General features: G+C 36.3%; 2 protein-coding genes across 2 annotated transcripts in view; both read left to right on the forward strand.

Moving 5' to 3' along the window:
- LOC137386903 (SUMO-activating enzyme subunit 2-like) overlaps nucleotides 1-17,156 on the forward strand; it is a 35,341-nt gene extending 18,185 nt beyond the window's left edge. Inside the window, exons 10-14 of the mRNA XM_068073108.1 lie at nucleotides 1,801-1,913; nucleotides 2,235-2,390; nucleotides 5,252-5,454; nucleotides 16,485-16,582; nucleotides 16,894-17,156. Coding sequence (XP_067929209.1) covers nucleotides 1,801-1,913; nucleotides 2,235-2,390; nucleotides 5,252-5,454; nucleotides 16,485-16,582; nucleotides 16,894-17,021 — 698 coding nt within the window. The 3' untranslated portion in view covers nucleotides 17,022-17,156. The remainder of the gene's footprint in view (nucleotides 1-1,800; nucleotides 1,914-2,234; nucleotides 2,391-5,251; nucleotides 5,455-16,484; nucleotides 16,583-16,893) is intronic.
- Nucleotides 17,010-25,654, forward strand: part of LOC137386902 (uncharacterized) — a 28,290-nt gene continuing 19,645 nt past the window's right edge. Inside the window, exon 1 of the mRNA XM_068073107.1 lies at nucleotides 17,010-17,036. The gene's annotated coding sequence lies outside the window, so the exon portion shown is untranslated. The remainder of the gene's footprint in view (nucleotides 17,037-25,654) is intronic.

A 25,654-nucleotide genomic window follows, 5' to 3' on the forward strand; every position in this document is an offset into this window, starting at 1 on the left:
TGATTTTTTGTCTGATCAGAATAAAAATAATTCAAATGATAGAAGTGATGCAAACTTTTTGGACTTTTAATATACTTGGAATATACAGAGAAAACGATCGTTATGGTGGCTCGCACTGCTACGTTATAGCGTTTGACTCTACCGAAAAAAATGCTTCCAAGCATTTCATACAGGGACAATTGCACATAGTTGTATTTTTTAGTAGTAGATATGTGAATGAATGTTTATGTATAAAAAATTTTGTTCATAGAAATAAATTAAAGATTTGAGCTATGCATTTTCGAAAATAAATTACACAAGTTTCGGTTGTTTTTGGGGGGCTTATACCTGGTCAAAGGGTTAAAGGTCGTATTAGTAGTAACCTTACTTTAACCTAAAATAATCTCCGTGTTTAATATTTTTTAGTCATAGACTATGCATACACCAGACCTGTAGCTCGGCTCAATAGAAAATGATGATTGCATTCGCTGTTGCTATGCAACCAGACGTCTGTCATCTTGGCCAGAACGCATTATAATGTATAAAGACCTCACCAGTTTTCATGCTCCAGCTTTTTGTAGAACTTTTGTTAAGGTTGCCAAATACAGTGGTACCTCGACATGCGAGCCTAAGGCATTTTGGAACCGAGTTGGTATATCAATTTTCTCATATCACAAATCAATAATTCCTATATAAAATTACTAAATACAAATTAATCCGTACCCTTCCTCTGAAAAACCCACTTGAAACAAGTACAATTAAAAATCTAGAAAATGTGTTTTTAATTGATCTAATTCACCATCTACACTCACGACATAACAAATATCTATCTAGTGGTTATTATCAGCATAAAGTGTAATATCATGTACTCTGTATGTATGGAGTCCGTACCTTCGAGGCAGATGGTAGCAGCTAATGACGGCGCAAGAGAAACTTGGCAACATGTTCGGTATGCTACGTTACATAACATAAGCTTCAAATTTGACTTTAATGAATCTATCTTAAGCACACAATTAAAATAATTTTTAATTTTACACCAAACTCAATTCTAGTTTTGTTTTCGTTTTCATTTTTTTATTATCATATTCCGGCTTTGCTCTTTTTGCCTTGCTTTCACCTTCACCTTTAGCCTTTTTAAAACTTTAAAACTGACCCGACGAGACGACCGATTGATGTTGTTCTCATAAGGAGTTTCTCATATACGTGGCCACTTATCCGCCTCATCGAGAACTGTCCCATATCACAAATGTGTCTCATGTCTCCAGGCAAGATTTGCTTGGAATCCTCTTCACATCATAACTTACTCGCATGTTAGGACAGTCGTATGTGGAGACATCACTGTAGTAGTCAAAAAGAGGAATCATACAAGTACTATGATTGGGAGTACATACAGTAGTTACTGGAGTTAACATACTCAAGTACGAATTGCGATTAAATGTTACTCTATTGTTCTCCACTGTCCATCACTTGTGTTATATCACATCTATAGCAATATTCTTCAAGTCATACAAGTGTATGGCTTCTCAGTTGAATTTGGTTTAATCAGACGCTGTTAATTATTTTAAAAACATTGAATTTTTGCTGCATTGGTTATATAAAAACAGCCCAGTTTTTCAAGATTTTGAAATACTTGCTTGTATGACCAGTAAGATGTGCTGATCAAGGAGGCAAGTTGAAATTAGCCTTTTAGGATAAATCTTGATACTAAAAAGTATTTAGAATTCTCCCATCAGATATCCTTTAATGTCGGTAGTTTCTTTTTGGTTTACTGTTGAATGACTTCTAGCAGTACGATAGAATATATTTTGTTGTTTCCCACAGCAATGGCAGGAAATATTATACCAGCTATAGCTACTACCAATGCTATCATAGCGGCTGTCCAAGTTATGGAATCTCTGAAAATTGTCAGTGGAAGAATAGACAGATGTAAGGCCGTAAGTACTTCCTGTACGCAGTCATCACTCTATGCCGTTTGTATGTCAATCTCTTTTTTCCTGTTTGTCATTTGTAATGTTGTTTGTTATTACTATGCTCTTGTCTCTTCAGCTTTTCTTTCTTACGTTTTTCTTCTCAGTTTTTCTCTATTCATGTTTGTTTTTCACTTTTTTCTCTCAGTTTGTGACATTCAGTCCAGCTATTTGTCCAGTATGAATATCTGCAATGATATGGATGCTTTGGTGCTCAGGGTTGATAATATTCACCAGATATCATGTTTGGGTTTGCATCTATTTTAATTTATTTAAACAACTTTCCAGACGTATCTGGTCCGCAAGCCGAACACTCAGAAAAAGCTTCTCAATCCCTGCCAGCTAGAAAAACCGAATAGCAAGTGTTATGTCTGTTCTGAGAAGCCAGAGGTCACACTTCAGGTTAACCCCGCTACCATGACTCTACAGGTGCTTCGAGATAAGGTGAGCTGTTACTAATGATTAGTGTGTAGATGGACGCTTGCTGTTGTACTTTGGAAGGAATGTATGTTCACAGTCAAAAAGGTTCAGCTGGTTTGGTCTTGTATCAAGCTTTTATGCCGCTGTCAAGTATTTTACGATCCCAAAAGTGTAAGATATTAATCATTTAGTAATGGCTAAAAGCCTGCCAAATTGCCTCAATTTTAAAATGGAGTGATTCAAATTCATCCTATCAGATGTCTCCTTGATATAAATTCATCCTATCAGATGTCTCCTTGATGTAAATTCATCCTATCAGATGTCTCCTTGATATAAATTTATCCTATCAGATGTCTCATTGATATAAATTCATCCTATCAGATGTCTCCTTGATATAAATTCATCCTATCGGATGTCTCCTTGATGTAAATTTATCTTATCAGATGTCTCCTTGATATAAATTCGTTAAATTAGAAATTGTAATATGATTTTATGCTATATATAACATAAAATATATGTAAATAGTCTAATCTGTTCCAAGATCTTCCCAAACTCACCCCTTTGGCCCTTCAAAATGAAAAAAGCTAAGCATAACTTCTTAATTTAATGACAATACTGTAGAAGTATTATTATTAGTTTGTATTGAGAACTTTTCCCTTTTATCCTTATCACACACAGATAACAGACTCCAACTCCTTATCACACACAGATAACAGACTCCAACTCCTTATCACACACAGATAACAGACTCCAACTCCTTATCACACACAGATAACAAACTCCAACTTGACGCTTTATGTTACATGGAATTCTTACATAATATGCAACAAAAACTTTACATAAATTGTTTACATTCAGTGGGATTTATGTAAAGGAGGTGTAGTTTATTGGGATGGTCCCGTGTATAGTGTCCATCAAATTCATTAGTACAATCTGATAAGAGTGAATTTATCTTCACTGATTCAGCTTGTAGGTATGCTAGCTTTAATCTCTATTTTATCTTATGGATGTTCAACGTTACTCCATGATTTCAGCCACCATCCTTGGTCTAGTCAAGCCTCAATTCTGGATCATCTCTGCATATAAGTTTCTCAACAGATTACATTGGATTAAAACAAATATTTCTTTTGAAATGCGAAATAAATTCAAACACTCAATGCTCAAAATTTCTAAGAACTTTAGAGATGCATATTCCCACGACCAAACGAGAGTGAAACGATTGATTGGGAGATTTATGATAAATGCACATGTGCACACAACTCCCGAAAAATTATCCGTTAGCGGCCGTCACCAAACCCTTGCAAAAAAATCCTATCAACAAATTTAACCATTTTTCAGTAAAGTCGTTTAAGTATAATAATGATACAAAACGCATATAAACCTATTTAAATGTGTTACCAAGCCTTTGAAAGGTTACCGCAAATTCCTAAAACTAACCCATCTGATCGGATTATACACAAGTAGACAGATTTCTTTGGACGAAAGTCGCCACAAAACGCTTGAAAAGCTTGGATTAATAAAAGTTAAGACCGGAAATTGAAACGCCGGGCGATAGAGAATAGAACGATAAAGTATTGCGCATTTCACGAAAAAAAAACGTGCACTTTTCACCAGTCTATAGCATTGTCGAATTGCTGAAGGTTTCGGCAATTAACATAGGAGTACAGAAATCGTTTCATTCTTGCCGATTTCAATTTTTTCATTTTCAATTTCATTTGCCGACATATTTGAATACTTTCGCATTCTAACTGATGTCCAACGCAGTGTCAGTAAAGCAAATGACGATGATATTTTTTTAACATTTATGAGATTATTACAATAATTAATTATAAGTTTGGATGACTACAGAACAATGACTACGTAGTACAGATTTTCTAAAAATCTATATAAATATCACAACTTCGTGATATTGTTAGCTATGCCGTTTTGAAATGTAAAAAAGATTGTGCTTTGGTTTTATATTATTACTATATAAATAGTATTGGTTATTCTAATAATATCAGTGCATTTTACTTCTAATATTGGCCAATATTGCATTTCTCTTTTTGCAGGAGGAGAGATATAAACATATAATCTTTTCCTTTCATTATTGCTATTTGTTGTATATAATAACACCCACACCCAGTACATTACAGCTACCATTGCAGTTATCCTATTTGACTGCTAATATTGCATTTCTCAACCATCAGTACCCTTTATTTTTTCCAATATCACTTTGGTCGTGGGCTGTACGACAGTGGAATTTCTAGTGAAGTAAAATAGCTGAAAGAACTTCATAAATAAATCTTTAAATTAATTTAAACCATAATTATGAGTTACACTAATTTAATCAATGTATTATTGTTATTACTCTCCGCTATCATCTTGCCACTTATCACAGAGTCTCCCCTTATGTTTACATGTCTCTAAGAGAAAGTAATGATCAAAACCATTATTTTTTTATTATTATGTTATCAATTCAATTTTTAAATGTAATTTATAGTTTTAAATTTTTAGATAGTTTTAATTTCAACATTTGTTTTTTAAGTTATATATGATATTAATTGGTGTTGTTTCGTGTCTTAGGCAGTAAAATGAATACGATGTTTTTATTAGCATATTGGTTCCGACTGGACCAAACCTGTTATCAACAACATTTTTATATCAACTTTTCTATGTTACTCATTGGCACTGAAAGTTAAGTCGTAATTTTTTAAGTAAAGATTTTTTACAAGATTTTAAATCCTTTTGGTCTTGATCCACTAACTTAGAAATGTCACTGGTTGGCAGCTACAAACCTTTAGCCGCCAACCAGAACCCATGCGCATGATATGATACAGCAGGTGCCCAACTATATGATGGTATCAAACACTTTTGTTACGGCTGCATCCAACACTGCTTCACAGGTGCTGAAAAGGGAACTTGGCATGCAGTCACCAGATGTAGAACTCGATGATGGTAAGGGAACCATCTTGCTGACGGATGAAGAAGGAGTCACTGATGGCAATGAGACAAAATTTCTCTCGGAATTCAGCATTTCTGAAGGCTCGAGGTTAAAGTGTGATGACTTTTTGCAAGAGTACAACCTCATCGTCATCATAGACGCTATGTAAGTTGCTGCTTCAGTTCACTAGTTGTCACTAGTAGCGCTAGTTCTACTCCCAGTATGAATGCTTTTGTCATCGTCTAGGGCCCTTCTTGCAGAAGTTCATTACCTTGACTCTCGGCAAATGAGTCATATTTCAATGAGATTTTTTGTTGTTCGTTTATACACTTTCAGAGTTGGTGGTTAAATTTGTATTATTAATTTGTTGAAAACTATTTCCGACCAGGTCATTGCATATCCTGCTAGGTCTATGCATATCCTTCTAGGTCTATGCATATCCTTCTATGTCTATGCATATCCTTCTAGGTCTGTGCATATCCTTCTAGGTCTATGCATATCCTGCTAGGTCTATGCATATCCTTCTAGGTCTATGCATATCCTGCTAGGTCTATGCATATCCTTCTAGGTCTATGCATATCCTTCTAGGTCTGTGCATATCCTTCTAGGTCTATGCATATCCTTCTAGGTCTATGCGTATCCCTCTAGGTCTATGCATATCCTTCTATGTCTATGCATATCCTTCTATGTCTATGCATATCCTTCTAGGTCTATGCATATCCTTCTAGGTCTATGCATATCCTTCTAGGTCTATGCGTATCCCTCTAGGTCTATGCATATCCTTCTATGTCTATGCATATCCTTCTATGTCTATGCATATCCTTCTAGGTCTATGCATATCCTTCTAGGTCTATGCATATCCTTCTAGGTCTATGCATATCCTTCTATGTCTATGCATATCCTTCTATGTCTATGCATATCCTTCTATGTCTATGCATATCCTTCTATGTCTATGCATATCCTGCTAGGTCTATGCATATCCTTCTAGGTCTATGCATATCCTTCTAGGTCTATGCGTATCCCTCTAGGTCTATGCATATCCTTCTATGTCTATGCATATCCTTCTATGTCTATGCATATCCTTCTAGGTCTATGCATATCCTTCTAGGTCTATGCATATCCTTCTAGGTCTATGCATATCCTTCTATGTCTATGCATATCCTTCTATGTCTATGCATATCCTTCTAGGTCTATGCATATCCTTCTAGGTCTATGCATATCCCTCTAGGTCTATGCATATCCTTCTATGTCTATGCATATCCTTCTATGTCTATGCATATCCTTCTAGGTCTATGCATATCCTTCTAGGTCTATGCATATCCTTCTAGGTCTATGCGTATCCCTCTAGGTCTATGCATATCCTTCTAGGTCTATGCATATCCTTCTAGGTCTGTGCATATCCTTCTAGGTCTATGCATATCCTTCTAGGTCTATGCGTATCCCTCTAGGTCTATGCATATCCTTCTATGTCTATGCATATCCTTCTATGTCTATGCATATCCTTCTAGGTCTATGCATATCCTGCTAGGTCTATGCATATCCTTCTAGGTCTATGCATATCCTTCTAGGTCTGTGCATATCCTTCTAGGTCTATGCATATCCTTCTAGGTCTATGCGTATCCCTCTAGGTCTATGCATATCCTTCTATGTCTATGCATATCCTTCTATGTCTATGCATATCCTTCTAGGTCTATGCATATCCTTCTAGGTCTATGCGTATCCTTCTAGGTCTATGCGTATCCCTCTAGGTCTATGCATATCCTTCTATGTCTATTCATATCCTTCTATGTCTATGCATATCCTTTTAGGTCTATGCATATCCTTCTAGGTCTATGCATATCCTTCTATGTCTATGCATATCCTTCTATGTCTATGCATATCCTTCTATGTCTATGCATATCCTTCTATGTCTATGCATATCCTTCTATGTCTATGCATATCCTTCTATGTCTATGCATATCCTTCTAGGTCTATGCATATCCTTCTAGGTCTATGCATATCCTTCTAGGTCTATGCATATCCTTCTATGTCTATGCATATCCTTCTATGTCTATGCATATCCTTCTATGTCTATGCATATCCTTCTATGTCTATGCATATCCTTCTATGTCTATGCATATCCCTCTAGGTCTATGCATATCCTTCTATGTCTATGCATATCCTTCTAGGTCTATGCATATCCTTCTATGTCTATGCATATCCTTCTATGTCTATGCATATCCTTCTATGTCTATGCATATCCTTCTATGTCTATGCATATCCTTCTAGGTCTATGCATATCCTTCTAGGTCTATGCATATCCTTCTAGGTCTATGCATATCCTTCTATGTCTATGCATATCCTTCTAGGTCTATGCATATCCTTCTATGTCTATGCATATCCTTCTATGTCTATGCATATCCTTCTATGTCTATGCATATCCTTCTAGGTCTATGCATATCCTTCTATGTCTATGCATATCCTGCTAGGTCTATGCATATCCTTCTATGTCTATGCATATCCTTCTATGTCTATGCATATCCTTCTAGGTCTATGCATATCCTTCTATGTCTATGCATATCCTTCTATGTCTATGCATATCCTTCTATGTCTATGCATATCCTTCTATGTCTATGCATATCCTTCTATGTCTATGCATATCCTTCTATGTCTATGCATATCCTTCTAGGTCTATGCATATCCTTCTAGGTCTATGCATATCCTTCTATGTCTATGCATATCCTTCTATGTCTATGCATATCCTTCTATGTCTATGCATATCCTTCTAGGTCTATGCATATCCTTCTATGTCTATGCATATCCTTCTATGTCTGTGCATATCCTTCTATGTCTATGCATATCCTTCTATGTCTATGCATATCCTGCTAGGTCTATGCATATCCTTCTATGTCTATGCATATCCTTCTATGTCTATGCATATCCTTCTAGGTCTATGCATATCCTTCTATGTCTATGCATATCCTTCTATGTCTATGCATATCCTTCTATGTCTATGCATATCCTTCTATGTCTATGCATATCCTTCTATGTCTATGCATATCCTTCTATGTCTATGCATATCCTTCTAGGTCTATGCATATCCTTCTAGGTCTATGCATATCCTTCTAGGTCTATGCATATCCTTCTATGTCTATGCATATCCTTCTATGTCTATGCATATCCTTCTATGTCTATGCATATCCTTCTATGTCTATGCATATCCTTCTAGGTCTATGCATATCCTTCTATGTCTATGCATATCCCTCTAGGTCTATGCATATCCTTCTATGTCTATGCATATCCTTCTATGTCTATGCATATCCTTCTATGTCTATGCATATCCTTCTATGTCTATGCATATCCTTCTATGTCTATGCATATCCTTCTATGTCTATGCATATCCTTCTAGGTCTATGCATATCCTTCTAGGTCTATGCATATCCTTCTAGGTCTATGCATATCCTTCTATGTCTATGCATATCCTTCTAGGTCTATGCATATCCTTCATATGTTCACAGTCAAAAAGGTTCAGCTGGTTTGGTCTTGTATCAAGCTTTTATGCCGCTGTCAAGTATTTTACGATCCCAAAAGTGTAAGATAATCATTTAGTAATGGCTAAAAGCCTGCCAAATTGCCTCAATTTTAAAATGGAGTGATTCAAATTCATCCTATCAGATGTCTCCTTGATATAAATTCATCCTATCAGATGTCTCCTTGATGTAAATTCATCCTATCAGATGTCTCCTTGATATAAATTTATCCTATCAGATGTCTCCTTGATATAAATTCATCCTATCAGATGTCTCCTTGATATAAATTCATCCTATCGGATGTCTCCTTGATATAAATTCATCCTATCGGATGTCTCCTTGATGTAAATTTATCTTATCAAATTTCTCCTTGATATAAATTCGTTAAATTAGAAATTGTAATATGATTTTATGCTATATATAACATAAAATACATGTGAATTGATTAATCTGTTCCAAGATCTTCCCAAACTCACCCCTTTGGCCCTTCAAAATGAAAAAAGCTAAGCATAACTTCTTAATTTAATGACAATACTGTAGAAGTATTATTATTAGTTTGTATTGAGAACTTTTCCCTTTTATCCTTATCACACACAGATAACAGACTCCAACTCCTTATCACACACAGATAACAGACTCCAACTCCTTATCACACACAGATAACAGACTCCAACTCCTTATCACACACAGATAACAGACTCCAACTCCTTATCACACACAGATAACAGACTCCAACTCCTTATCACACACAGATAACAGACTCCAACTCCTTATCACACACAGATAACAGACTCCAACTCCTTATCACACACAGATAACAGACTCCAACTCCTTATCACACACAGATAACAGACTCCAACTCCTTATCACACACAGATAACAGACTCCAACTCCTTATCACACACAGATAACAAACTCCAACTTGACGCTTTATGTTACATGGAATTCTTACATAATATGCAACAAAAACTTTACATAAATTGTTTACATTCAGTGGGATTTATGTAAAGGAGGTGTAGTTTATTGGGATGGTCCCGTGTATAGTGTCCATCAAATTCATTAGTACAATCTGATAAGAGTGAATTTATCTTCACTGATTCAGCTTGTAGGTATGCTAGCTTTAATCTCTATTTTATCTTATGGATGTTCAACGTTACTCCATGATTTCAGCCACCATCCTTGGTCTAGTCAAGCCTCAATTCTGGATCATCTCTGCATATAAGTTTCTCAACAGATTACATTGGATTAAAACAAATATTTCTTTTGAAATGCGAAATAAATTCAAACACTCAATGCTCAAAATTTCTAAGAACTTTAGAGATGCATATTCCCACGACCAAACGAGAGTGAAACGATTGATTGGGAGATTTATGATAAATGCACATGTGCACACAACTCCCGAAAAATTATCCGTTAGCGGCCGTCACCAAACCCTTGCAAAAAAATCCTATCAACAAATTTAACCATTTTTCAGTAAAGTCGTTTAAGTATAATAATGATACAAAACGCATATAAACCTATTTAAATGTGTTACCAAGCCTTTGAAAGGTTACCGCAAATTCCTAAAACTAACCCATCTGATCGGATTATACACAAGTAGACAGATTTCTTTGGACGAAAGTCGCCACAAAACGCTTGAAAAGCTTGGATTAATAAAAGTTAAGACCGGAAATTGAAACGCCGGGCGATAGAGAATAGAACGATAAAGTATTGCGCATTTCACGAAAAAAAAACGTGCACTTTTCACCAGTCTATAGCATTGTCGAATTGCTGAAGGTTTCGGCAATTAACATAGGAGTACAGAAATCGTTTCATTCTTGCCGATTTCAATTTTTTCATTTTCAATTTCATTTGCCGACATATTTGAATACTTTCGCATTCTAACTGATGTCCAACGCAGTGTCAGTAAAGCAAATGACGATGATATTTTTTTAACATTTATGAGATTATTACAATAATTAATTATAAGTTTGGATGACTACAGAACAATGACTACGTAGTACAGATTTTCTAAAAATCTATATAAATATCACAACTTCGTGATATTGTTAGCTATGCCGTTTTGAAATGTAAAAAAGATTGTGCTTTGGTTTTATATTATTACTATATAAATAGTATTGGTTATTCTAATAATATCAGTGCATTTTACTTCTAATATTGGCCAATATTGCATTTCTCTTTTTGCAGGAGGAGAGATATAAACATATAATCTTTTCCTTTCATTATTGCTATTTGTTGTATATAATAACACCCACACCCAGTACATTACAGCTACCATTGCAGTTATCCTATTTGACTGCTAATATTGCATTTCTCAACCATCAGTACCCTTTATTTTTTCCAATATCACTTTGGTCGTGGGCTGTACGACAGTGGAATTTCTAGTGAAGTAAAATAGCTGAAAGAACTTCATAAATAAATCTTTAAATTAATTTAAACCATAATTATGAGTTACACTAATTTAATCAATGTATTATTGTTATTACTCTCCGCTATCATCTTGCCACTTATCACAGAGTCTCCCCTTATGTTTACATGTCTCTAAGAGAAAGTAATGATCAAAACCATTATTTTTTTAGCTATCCTTCTAGGTCTATGCATATCCCTCTAGGTCTATGCATATCCTTCTATGTCTATGCATATCCTTCTATGTCTATGCATATCCTTCTAGGTCTATGCATATCCTTCTAGGTCTATGCATATCCTTCTAGGTCTATGCGTATCCCTCTAGGTCTATGCATATCCTTCTAGGTCTATGCATATCCTTCTAGGTCTGTGCATATCCTTCTAGGTCTATGCATATCCTTCTAGGTCTATGCGTATCCCTCTAGGTCTATGCATATCCTTCTATGTCTATGCATATCCTTCTATGTCTATGCATATCCTTCTAGGTCTATGCATATCCTGCTAGGTCTATGCATATCCTTCTAGGTCTATGCATATCCTTCTAGGTCTGTGCATATCCTTCTAGGTCTATGCATATCCTTCTAGGTCTATGCGTATCCCTCTAGGTCTATGCATATCCTTCTATGTCTATGCATATCCTTCTATGTCTATGCATATCCTTCTAGGTCTATGCATATCCTTCTAGGTCTATGCGTATCCTTCTAGGTCTATGCGTATCCCTCTAGGTCTATGCATATCCTTCTATGTCTATTCATATCCTTCTATGTCTATGCATATCCTTTTAGGTCTATGCATATCCTTCTAGGTCTATGCATATCCTTCTATGTCTATGCATATCCTTCTATGTCTATGCATATCCTTCTATGTCTATGCATATCCTTCTATGTCTATGCATATCCTTCTATGTCTATGCATATCCTTCTATGTCTATGCATATCCTTCTAGGTCTATGCATATCCTTCTAGGTCTATGCATATCCTTCTAGGTCTATGCATATCCTTCTATGTCTATGCATATCCTTCTATGTCTATGCATATCCTTCTATGTCTATGCATATCCTTCTATGTCTATGCATATCCTTCTATGTCTATGCATATCCCTCTAGGTCTATGCATATCCTTCTATGTCTATGCATATCCTTCTAGGTCTATGCATATCCTTCTATGTCTATGCATATCCTTCTATGTCTATGCATATCCTTCTATGTCTATGCATATCCTTCTATGTCTATGCATATCCTTCTAGGTCTATGCATATCCTTCTAGGTCTATGCATATCCTTCTAGGTCTATGCATATCCTTCTATGTCTATGCATATCCTTCTAGGTCTATGCATATCCTTCTATGTCTATGCATATCCTTCTATGTCTATGCATATCCTTCTATGTCTATGCATATCCTTCTAGGTCTATGCATATCCTTCTATGTCTATGCATATCCTGCTAGGTCTATGCATATCCTTCTATGTCTATGCATATCCTTCTATGTCTATGCATATCCTTCTAGGTCTATGCATATCCTTCTATGTCTATGCATATCCTTCTATGTCTATGCATATCCTTCTATGTCTATGCATATCCTTCTATGTCTATGCATATCCTTCTATGTCTATGCATATCCTTCTATGTCTATGCATATCCTTCTAGGTCTATGCATATCCTTCTAGGTCTATGCATATCCTTCTATGTCTATGCATATCCTTCTATGTCTATGCATATCCTTCTATGTCTATGCATATCCTTCTAGGTCTATGCATATCCTTCTATGTCTATGCATATCCTTCTATGTCTGTGCATATCCTTCTATGTCTATGCATATCCTTCTATGTCTATGCATATCCTGCTAGGTCTATGCATATCCTTCTATGTCTATGCATATCCTTCTATGTCTATGCATATCCTTCTAGGTCTATGCATATCCTTCTATGTCTATGCATATCCTTCTATGTCTATGCATATCCTTCTATGTCTATGCATATCCTTCTATGTCTATGCATATCCTTCTATGTCTATGCATATCCTTCTATGTCTATGCATATCCTTCTAGGTCTATGCATATCCTTCTAGGTCTATGCATATCCTTCTAGGTCTATGCATATCCTTCTATGTCTATGCATATCCTTCTATGTCTATGCATATCCTTCTATGTCTATGCATATCCTTCTATGTCTATGCATATCCTTCTAGGTCTATGCATATCCTTCTATGTCTATGCATATCCCTCTAGGTCTATGCATATCCTTCTATGTCTATGCATATCCTTCTATGTCTATGCATATCCTTCTATGTCTATGCATATCCTTCTATGTCTATGCATATCCTTCTATGTCTATGCATATCCTTCTATGTCTATGCATATCCTTCTAGGTCTATGCATATCCTTCTAGGTCTATGCATATCCTTCTAGGTCTATGCATATCCTTCTATGTCTATGCATATCCTTCTAGGTCTATGCATATCCTTCTAGGTCTATGCATATCCTTCTAGGTCTATGCATATCCTTCTATGTCTATGCATATCCTTCTATGTCTATGCATATCCTTCTATGTCTATGCATATCCTTCTATGTCTATACATATCCTTCTATGTCTATGCATATCCTTCTATGTCTATGCATATCCTTCTATGTCTATGCATATCCTTCTAGGTCTATGCATATCCTTCTAGGTCTATGCATATCCTTCTAGGTCTATGCATATCCTTCTATGTCTATGCATATCCTTCTATGTCTATGCATATCCTTCTAGGTCTATGCATATCCTTCTAGGTCTATGCATATCCTTCTAGGTCTATGCATATCCTTCTATGTCTATGCATATCCTTCTATGTCTATGCATATCCTTCTATGTCTATGCATATCCTTCTAGGTCTATGCATATCCTTCTATGTCTATGCATATCCCTCTAGGTCTATGCATATCCTTCTATGTCTATGCATATCCTTCAAGATGAACACAAAAGTGTTATAGATTTAATCTAAAAGTATCGGTACTTTTCTATTGTTTGATTTCTTCTTATGTTTGAGGTGGTCTGACTTTTAGCATGTTTCAATATTAAAATCTACAAATCTACAGCGTTTTAATTTTAATCGATTTTGTCAATTTCAATCTTGAAACATCTTGGCCTATAGGTCACCTCAAACATCAAAACAATTGTAAATAATAGAAAAATACCAATATTTTCTGATAAGTTTTACCAAAATTTTGCGCAAGCTCATGTTTAAGGTTGGACTAGTTTCCCATAGCTCGGCGACGCCAAACGTGGCAAAATTTTTTGTGGCGCGGACATTATTACTTATGGTAGTGCTGCAAACTTTAGCTAGGCAGGCTGAGGTTTATCATTCAGGCATGTAAAATTGTACTTGACACATGCTTTCGATGGCATGCAGGTTCTTGTTATGCAGGTGCAGGCGCTTGTTCAAAACACTTCTGGCTGGAGGCTCACTGAAAATTCTGTTGTGGCTGAACGCAATCATTTTCATTTTGAAACATTTGAAAATGATCTCCTTCACCAAAATCTTTATACAATATCAATTTATAATTAAAAATCTCATTCCGTCTGTAGTTTTATTCGGCAATTTATTATCAGTTTATGTGTTGCTAAAGATCAGCAAGTGCATATAAGACATCGATGATTCCGTCATCATGTCAATCGGGTAGTTAAGTATCATTAAGAAAGCTTCTTGTCGAGCATTAGTGCATTACAGCACGAGCAGGTATAGCCAGAGTGTACTTTGTGTTAGGAAGGGGTTAGGAGGGGGTTAGGAGGGGTTGGGTGTCTTGTAATGAAAAACTTAACATAACCTGAAAATTAATACTAAAATGTCATCACTATGGTTTTTCGTTGTTTACCACTTGGAGAATCGGTTGTTGAACAGTCATACAGAGTTAGGCAAAGCCATTTCTGAGATGGTTATGATATCCTGTCAATAATACCCGATGATTTTCACAAACTGTGTTAATATGTCTGTTTATCTGGTAATTTAATCATGAGCCTTTAATGACTGGTATGTTCGATACTAATCCACTTGTATGTAGTATCACGGTAGTCGTCCTCTCTCCTATTACTAATGTTTAGTGTAATGACGGTGCTGTATTTTATATTGTTATCATCTGGATCCAGTGTTTAGCCTTTTGATGAATGATGAAGAATATTATTGCGTATCAGTTACTTTTAATAGAGTCTTGCATGTTAACTTATGTCTCAATTTTTATAGGCGCTCACTGCACGTCTCAAACTTGGCTGCACAAGGTTCTCCAGCTACAAAATTGGGCGCATGTAAATTTTTATTCATCAATTCAAGTTGTAATAACTATGTCAGTATTTACTTAGTTTCTAAGCTCCACTCAGTCTAAACATTGCCCCAGAAATCTCCATGTATCGCAAGTAGGGATTTTATTGTTGGCCTCACTTCGTTTTGCCGTGTGCCTTTCGATTCTGGAAATTGATTGAGAATCATTCGTGGGCTCATTCAGCTGGTAATTATTTGCAATTGTCTGAAAAATTGATATTATCCATGCTTAGTTTCTTTGACCGATAAGAAAATTTAATATATCTTTCATTCTATTTTGTTAAAGTCTGTCCTCCATATAATCTTTGGCAAGGGTCATAACATTTCCTGAGTTCAAGGCTCTAATCGGTGTCAAGGTATCGACTTTCGCTCATTGCCTTCACAGGGAACCCTCAACTCGTTGTCATCCCAAGCGACACTGTCACGTCGAGTGGTAGTACTAATTATGGGTGAGACAAGTCTCTTTGATTATAGTGCCAACATGGGATGACTAGCGTGATGACATGAGATGACACTTGGTTTTCATTCTTTGGCATAACTTACTCTTGACACTAAAAAAGGCTTATCGATTAGAGTATTGATACCAGATGACATCCGGTGTCACTGGATTCTTCAAGAGCATCAGATGTATTGGTTTACTACCAGCAGATGTTAGCCCTGATATGACTGCGGTGGTAGCAAAGTGAAACATGGCTCGATGTGGTAAGCCATGGGCGGTTAGATTGTATCCACTCGGTTGTTGGTGGTAAAGCTTGATCTCAATCTAGCCCTGGTTCAGTAAGAGTTTTCATTCAATCGCTACCAGCTCTGTGCTTCCTCGTACTTATGCAGTGCTTGATCTGAGCTATGTTGGTCGTCTGCCCATATTGTTTACTATGTTTCCGTTTGCTAATCACCAGTGCGCATGTTTTTAGAGTTTAGAGGGCAATGCATGCAGATGTGTACATGTAGATGACTAATATAGGCCTAGTATAGCCTAGTATTTGTTACAGCGAAGAGCTGGAGGGAGGTGATACATACAGGCTCATAGTTGACAGAAGTAAACTTCAGGCTAAGCCAGAGCAAAGCAATGCTAATGGATCCAAAAGTGGTAAATTTTGTTTTTCATCTTTGACAATGTTGTTTAGATGTACACAGTTGGTAAAAGGAACTCCTGGGAGATGGCTAATAGATCTGAGACCGCAATTAAGAACATCTCGCTTGGAATGAGGCAATATCAAATTTATAGTGAGCCGTGTCAAAGACATTGATCTATTCTTACCATAAATATCAGGCACTGCGAGTTGAGTTGCTGAGGTTATTTTTCAGTATTATTATCTTTGTTATTTCTACAAGTCTGGTGTGTAAGTGTGTAAGTGAAGTCGGTAAGAGTCTGAGCTGTTCAAGTTTGTTATATTGTAGAGTCAGATGAAGATGATCTGATGGAAATAGTGGCGAATGTAAGCGCGAGAAAAAGAGTTGCAGAGAAAGGAAGCGGGGATGATGAAGTGAATACAAAAAAGCCAAGGCTAGACACGGGGATTCTTTGAAAAATTAATGATTTTGTAAGGCTGTATATATTGTAACTAGTATATATTGTTTGGGAGTTGTCTGCCTCTTTGGCATACATATTTTATCTATGTATATCTATAGAAAGAAAATTAATAAAACTTTTAAAATTTGCATTTACCCCTTTAATTATTGCTCCTCAGTTGGTTTCAATGTTTCGCAAATTTTTTGTTCAATTTGTACCTTATATCTATAACACTGTTTATATGCCCAGCAAGTGAGTACCTGTAATACTGATATATATGGCTAGTGAGAGAGTACCTGTAATACTTATATATATGGCCAGTGAGAGAGTACCAGTAATACTGATATATATGGTGAGTGAGAGAGTACCTGTAATACTGATATATATGGCCAGTGAAAGAGCACCTGAAATACTGATATATATGGTCAGTGAGTGAGTACCTTTAATACTGATATATATGGTCAGTGAGAGAGCACCTGTAATACTGATATATATGGTCAGTGAGAGTGTACCTGTAATACTGATATATATGGTCAGTGAGAGAGCACCTGTAATACTGATATATATGGTCAATGAGAGAGCACCTGTAATGCTGATATATATGGCTAGTGAGAGAGTACCTGTAATACTGATATATATGGTCAGTGAGAGAGTACCTTTAATACTGATATATATGGCCAGTGAGAGAGTACCTGTAATACTGATATATATGGTCAGGGAGAGAGTACCTGTAAAGGTCCGGCCACACGTAACGAATTATTCGTTCAATCTGACCGAATCCACGAATTTCACAGAATTCACAGATTTATTCTGCCGAATATCATAGATTCGTCTGAGCTGTGCATGCACACCGAATTCGTTAACGAAACGCTTTTAATTGGCTAACCAATATTTTTTAGCGAGCACGGTTCTAGTAGCTTTGACAAGTGGTATAGTCCAAGACACGTACGACGACACACAATAAAAGTATCACCGCGATATGACTTGATACATACGATGCAACGGCCTATATGCGCTATTGTTGGTTCTCTCTCGTTGGTTCACCATGACAGGAACTTCTCATCGTGTATCCAAAATTTTCTTTTATATGTTTTAGAAACTATGAATTATTTCTTTTTCAATAATAATAATTTCTTTTTATACTGCAAAAGCTCCGTCGCAAAAACAGTCGCTATCTCTAGCGCATATAGGCAGTTGCATCGTATGTATCAAGTCATATTGCGGTGATACTTTTATTGTGTGTCGTCGTACCTGTCTTGGACTATACCACTTGTCAAAGCTACTAGAACCGTGCTCGCTAAAAAAAATTGGTTAGCCAATTAAAAGCGTTTCGTTAACGAATTCGGTGTGCATGCACAGCTCAGACGAATCTATGATATTCGGCAGAATAAATCTGTGAATTCTGTGAAATTCGTGGATTCGGTCAGATTGAACGAATAATTCGTTACGTGTGGCCGGACCTTAATACTTATACACATGGTCAGTGAGAGAGTACCTGTAATACTGATATATATGGCCAGTGAGAGAGCACCTGTGATACTGATATATATGGTCAGGGAGAGAGTACTTGTAATACTGATATATATGGTCAGTGAGAGAGTACCTGTAATACTGATATATATGGCCAGTGAGAGAGTACCTGTAATACTGATATATATGGTCAGGGAGAGAGTACCTGTAATACTTATACATATGGTCAGTGAGAGAGTACCTGTAATACTGATATATATGTCCATTGAGAGAGTACCTGTAATACTGATATGTATGGCCAGTGAAAGAGTACCTGTACATATCTGATGATATGTCATAGGTCTGTTGCTTGAGTACCTAGGAGAGCCAGTGGTCTCATCTGCGCGAATGCTAACAAGCTGGATTTACTTGTCAAAATTGTTTTCTTTTGCTCTTTAAAGATGTGGTTGCGTCAAATTGGAGTTGATCATAAAAGAAAGCATTTTTTTCTCTATCAGTTGATAAGTTGTTTGTTGTGTTAGGCGATCTCATTGCCAAGATATTTGAAGATTAAAATAAAAAAAATCTGATCGCGGTAAAAATGCTTAGGCCAAAAAAACTTGCCCAAAATGATGTCACGCGTGATATATCTGTCAATATATCTCGTATTCACATCGGTTATTTGCGATAAAAGTCTAGTCCTACGTGGCTCTATTGGCATATATTTTATTTTGTATTTGCTCATGTTGGCTAGAATAAAATTTTAAATCCAGCTACAGATACATTATTATGAACGTTTCAAAGGCCTTAAATAACGAAAAATGAATATTTGTCTTACTCACTTTCTCCAAATGCTGTGTAAACATTTGAGTACCGACTACCAATTCTACCGGTCTACGGTAATTCTGTCAAGCAAACTATGTAGAATAAGGTCTTTGTATCGACAGTTCCGTCACTACCCACACTAACGATATACAGCCTCCCAAAAGCCCTCCCACATTATGCCCGTCGCCTATCCTGGGGGTGGGGCTTTAGATCATTGCCCACACCAAAAACTAGTTTCTTACTACTGTAAGTAAAATAAGCAAGCTGCGTCTTTGAAAAGAATATACATAGGAATAGAGTTTTAAGGATGAGAAATCTGCTGCAAACTGGATTTGAACTCACATTCTCCAGTTCTGCGAACATCCATATACCGTATCCAATTCACTACAATATTCTGCAAATCATGTTTTGCATTATCTTCAACAATATTATTTTATATAATTTTTACAAGCAAAAAATTTTTCACCTTGGTATAAAGCTTTTATTAAAAATATTCATCAAGTCGTGGCCACTCACATAGTTTTAGCTGATACAATAAGACAAATTCATCTACTGCAGCAAACTCAAACAAAACATCATGGTTTATGCAGCACACATTCAAGTCTCTCTTTCCCATTTATGGCAGTTTCCACACTGACAAAGCTGCTTCGTCGGGTGGGACCACATAAACATCCTGTAATCAGTAAAACAAATGCAATAAATATATGTCATTCATAGATATGTCGTTCTAACTCGTATCTACTGAAAGCTTTCAAATTGGGAGTTAGATAGATTGCGAGTGTAATTTTAAAAACAAATAAATGTTTAACAATTTTCAACTTCTTTGCATAAGTACGCCAAGCCAATGATTCGAAGCTTTGGTTCTGGAAGTTAAAGATTTGCATTGATCAATCGATTTTCTTCACTTTCTACAAGTGAGAAGTGAACATCTAAAGTCAAATCATAAATCTAATTTACTAGATAAAACTGCCACAGAAAATTTGTAGCAAATGTAGCTAGGCAAATCGATAAAAAATTGTAAAACGATGATTAGTGATAGCAAAAAGTTATAATTTTATTAATTAGTACATGTATTAATGAGTACTAAAAATATTACCTTTAGTATATTCATCAATCTAAGCCATTGTATTGCTAGATGCTATGGATTAAAAAGAAGCTGTCAAGAACTCACTGTACATACGTATCTCGCACGCGCAGGAAATTACATTTTAGCCTCAAACAGGGAAATATAATCTGAATGTAAATTCAACAGTATATCTATAAGAGACTCAAAGTAAGAGATAGATTTACCTCCAGTCTCCGATCTTCCTCTGTAGCACTGTAACCACCTGATGCCCAGAAAACTCAGAGTCACCTTCGCAGTAACTTCACAGCAATTTTTACAATTATGTTGTTCACCAATAAAACGTGTCGATCGAGTAATTCATTAAAGTAACGATGGTAATTAATTTAGTAAATATCGATGGCCGTGCGATTTAATAATAGAGTAAAATCCCTAAATTTGAGATCACAGACACGCGTTTTACAAGCGATAACATTTATTACGACCTATATAAAAATTTTGCGTTGATGATTGGCTAAGGACGCGACCTTATATTTATCGAGCGTGGTTTCTTTTCAGATGTATCACTAGTGACGTCACGAAAGCAGCACCCGCTGGAACGTGAGCTTTTCAAAAGAGGGCCTCATTCAAACGCATATGTCTCTGGACAGGGTTGGTCTACAAAGACAAAAATGGCATAAAATTGCAGCTGATGTTTTAGCCTTTTATGGATCTTAATTTCATTAAATCGACTTTTCGACGCAACCACATCTTTAAAGGTTTGGCAAGGACGTGCTGATAGGGTTGATGTATGTTCATAAGCACCTGCTGATAGGGTTGATGTATGTTTATGAGCACCTGCTGATAGGGTTGATGTATGTTTATAAGCACCTGCTGATAGGGTTGAAGCAAGGTAACAAGTACCTGCTGATGGGCTCTTTGCGTTCACATGTACCTGTTGATGGGGTTGAAGCATGTTCTGTAGTCGTTTTAAGTGAAGCGTCAACTTAATCTTTCATCACTGAAGCTAAAATATTAAAAGGATTTTAAGGTGGCATGTTCACCTACATGTCTGTGCATGGTGAATGGCATATTCTACATCCATGTTTAGCTTTTCATGAGCAAGTCCTGTAGTAACCTCTGATAATTGAGAGGTGGCAAGTATTGATATATCCATTTTATTTTTTCAAATTCCCCATTTCATGATTAGCCATAGCGCTCGTTATTGAGCACGGCTGGCTTCCCATGATAAGCATGCTTTTTGTGCTGCTGCAGCTTCCAAGTCCCACTGTTTTGCTCCTGGATTATGAGCTATTTGATAGAGCCTTGTAGCTGTAAGACTTTCAAAATACTTACTGTGTTGCTGCAGGCTTCTCACTCACTAGTTGTCAGTACATCTGCAGCTACATTTCATCATTCTACACTTGAGGCTGGTTCACATTATATCGCCGTTTGTCAGCGTTTTCCTTTCGGCGTTCATCGTCGATTATATGAACCTTGACCCGATGGCATCGACGAAGCATCGCGGACACGTCAGGGAAGTTTGCAGCAGTCAAACGTTCCCGATATTTCACCAAGAATCAACAGTCGCTGTTCGAATGTGAATCATTTCGGCGATTGCAATTCGCGGTCGCCGATAGCGTGATTATGATAGTCACTGCAGGTCTATTTTTTTATTCCAGCATGCGAAAACAGAGGTTTCTTCGCCGAAAATTTAAAATGATGAATGGAAACACTACATATTTCCTGATGCAAACTGATGGGTGTGATGGGTTTGTGATAGCGTGAACATTGTTATCATCGACGATCACTGAAGTATTTTTCATCAACGCTGAGATATGACTATGTAGTGTGAACCAGTATTTATGAAGCGCAGCCATTGAGAATAGGAGAAATGCAGCAATAAACATATGAAACTGATGCAGCTGTGTTATCCCAATTAATCTCTGGCAGCAAATTACAAGTTAACCCTCTGTTGCTGTGAACAATCTTGCAGCTTCATAGAGCACCACAATTGTGGTTTTCCATGTTTGGATCAAGAATGAACATCGAAAAACACTTGTTGAATAAATCTGAAGGTTTTAATTACTGCCATCTATATTTATATAAACAGGAAATACTAGAGTTTAGTAGGAATACTTGGTCACCCATGTACAAGATTAGATATTTGCCTTAAAACAGCTTGTCAATTGTGTACTGTACAGCCGTACGGCAATGAATTGAAATACCTGTAGTAATTCTCCGATGATATCTAAGTAATAACGTATGACAAATAGGGTATGTGGTGATACGTCAGAAGATGTGGCGCTAGTGAATAGACATATTTTAACTGATAATATACCCTAGGACACTTATATTTCGCTAGTATTTAGTTTCGTGAGTAACATACAGAGTAAAATTTTGCTGGAACTTAATTTCGCAGCTCTGATGAGTGCGAAAATATAGTGATGTGAAAATAAATGCAGTGGAACAAACATAATTAGATTCCTCAGGTTCAGTTCACCGGTAAGAAAAAGTTTCAATTTGGGGCTAGTTTGTAATTGTGAACCGCAGGTAGAATTGTGTGGCCGAGATCGATAATGCAATTTGATCGCTTGCTACCATTTGTTTCTTGGACTATCAATGAACAAAGTTATTTAATTTCGCGTTTTCGCTCATTCGTTATGATTGTTTAGTTTCGCTCATGAAATTTTTGGGAGAGGATGATTCCGCGAAGACGCAAAAGTTAGATGAGGCGAATACTTAAGTGTCCTAGGGTAGCAGAGTCAACTTTAAGGAATGGATTTTCTTTTCATAGCTTCGTTTCTGAATTTAGATAGCCAAGTCTTAGATAGATAGTCTTAGATAGTCAAGATGACATTCAGCCGCAGGATAGGTTCCACAGTTCATTTATATTCTAAGTCATTGAACGGAGTTACTAGCTGGCATGCTGCCAACAAAGTACAAGTTTTTTGATATCGTGGTTGCTTATAGTTAGAAAGTTAGTGTCTCATTGCACATGTGCACTCGCTCTAATTGTCATGACGCAGCGCTCTGGGGAAAGTCTGCTATAGCAACTCGTATCCAAGCATAGACTGACACTTATAAAATCAATGACATTGAGTGAGGCGAGTGCTTTTGTTGTATGAGCTGACACAGATAGTTCGTGTATAAACAGTATGGTCTACAAAAAAATATATAAAAGTGCTCAAAAAATATAAAACAGTTCTTAACAAGTTTGCTATTGAAGCATGTCATATATATGTTATTTTAAAATAAATGCATATACATACTATTATGAATTATTATGCTAATATATGGATGCTTTTTCAATTATGTAATTTACTAAAAAATTTTGGTAATATTAAAGCTTTGCTGACTATTGCTTGCTGAAAGCAAAACGTGATCGCCTATTTTGATAAGCGGTCTTTGTAAATAATGGTCATTGTAAATCTGCTATAGTGCTTGGATAATAAGAAGGATTCGATCCCCCTGAGACGGATGGGGAGCTGACCTCACCCTCACATGGCTCAGTATTAGAATAAAAGATAAAAGCTGTCATTATTCTAATTGCTATCTTTAGCTCTAGTTTCTAACATCGAGAGAATAAGGGTTGCTACATTCACCCTACCACGATTATTGATGTAGTATTAATGGACTCCAGATGTTATTTACTGGTAGAGTCTTGGAAAGCAGCAGCGTGTAACGCAACTGTAAGAAGCGTATATACTGAAATGCATAGTTCGTCAATCTCGGTAAGAACTCCTTAGTCTTTTGCAATTTTATTCAAACTGTTCAGTTTGAACCATAAGTAAGCGTTACAAAAATCTGCTAGAGATGACAAAAATCAGTTATAAAATTTCTCTTTATTTTACAAGTTTAGGTAATTTTAAGAATAGGCTGAAGTCATGGATTGCACAAGTTTTGCAATCTCTAGAAAATTTGCACGCTATATGTTATACATCAGAGTTTTTCTATGACTTGTTGCTTCCTCTATGATTACTAGTATTTATATCATCTAATCTATAACATTATACACTACCCATGATAACTAGTATGTACACCATCTAATCTATAACGTTCTGCTCTATCTGTGGTTACTAGTATGTATATCATGTTATCTATGGCATACTATCTATGATTACTAGTATGTATATCATTTAATCTATAACATACTATCTATGATTACTAGTATGTATATCATCTAATCTATAACATACTATCTATGATTACTAGTATGCATATCATCTGTGCTATCTCATCTATCCTACAGTGCATGCATGCTACCTTAGCTAACTATAACGCATAATTGAGCCCATCAACCTATGGATGTAGCATCTATACTACAGTGTTACAGTGTTACATCACATAAACACATGCGATTCATGACACAACAGCTACAATTCTCAGAGCTCAAGGTTGTTAAGGGCGACTCTAGACTTGTTATAAATGATATTGCTCCTAAACTTAACATACACGAATATCCAATCATTAGCTGGTGATCATTTATACTAAGGTTGTTGCTGATTATAAATGGTTTCTTTGATTCGTTAATATCATTGATTTATTTAAAGCTTTTCGTCGTTAGCCCTATTTAGACCTCAAGATGTGAAGCGTGGCAGACATGCAAATGATCGGCAAAATCACATTTCATCTCAAGTGAGTCGATTTGGATAAGGAATTGATTATGATTTCTAAGTAAGAGGAGAAAAACAACATCAGATAGTTAGTCCATAGAGATTTAAATTTAACACTGAGCTGTCGGAAACACCTACTTGATTGCACTGGGGTTGACCTTGAGACAACAATAAGCCTGTGAAAGGTATCAATTGTGAAACCAGTGTGACAGTATAAGACAAGTGACAGTATAAGACAAGTGACAGTATAAGACAAGTGACAGTATAAGACAAGTGACAGTATAAGACAAGTGACAGTATAATACAAGTGACAGTATAAGACAAGTGACAGTTTCAAAACTTCCCAAAGTAGTTCAAGTTTTGTTTATACTTTCGAGTATCTGCTATACAGATACCATAAATCCTATATTTGAACGCCACCTTTATTTGAATGCCCTTTAATAAAACACCGCTATAGAGGAAGGGTTGAAAAATACAGGGCCAGTGGGCTCAAATAGAGGTTTTACGGTATTGTTTGTACTTTAAATTATCTGCTAAAGATACCATAAAACCTCTATTTGAATGCCCCTCTAACAGAACACCACTAGAAGGGAAGGGTTGAGGAATACAGCGCCATGGGGCTCAAATAGAGGTTTCGCAGTATCTATAATACTGCCATGTCTGATATGAAGCTTTGGGACCTTTTTGCAACCGTCCAATGTAGCTAGATAATTTTGA

This window comes from Watersipora subatra, chromosome 2, assembly GCF_963576615.1.
Source record: "Watersipora subatra chromosome 2, tzWatSuba1.1, whole genome shotgun sequence".
NCBI lineage: Eukaryota > Metazoa > Bryozoa > Gymnolaemata > Cheilostomatida > Watersiporidae > Watersipora > Watersipora subatra.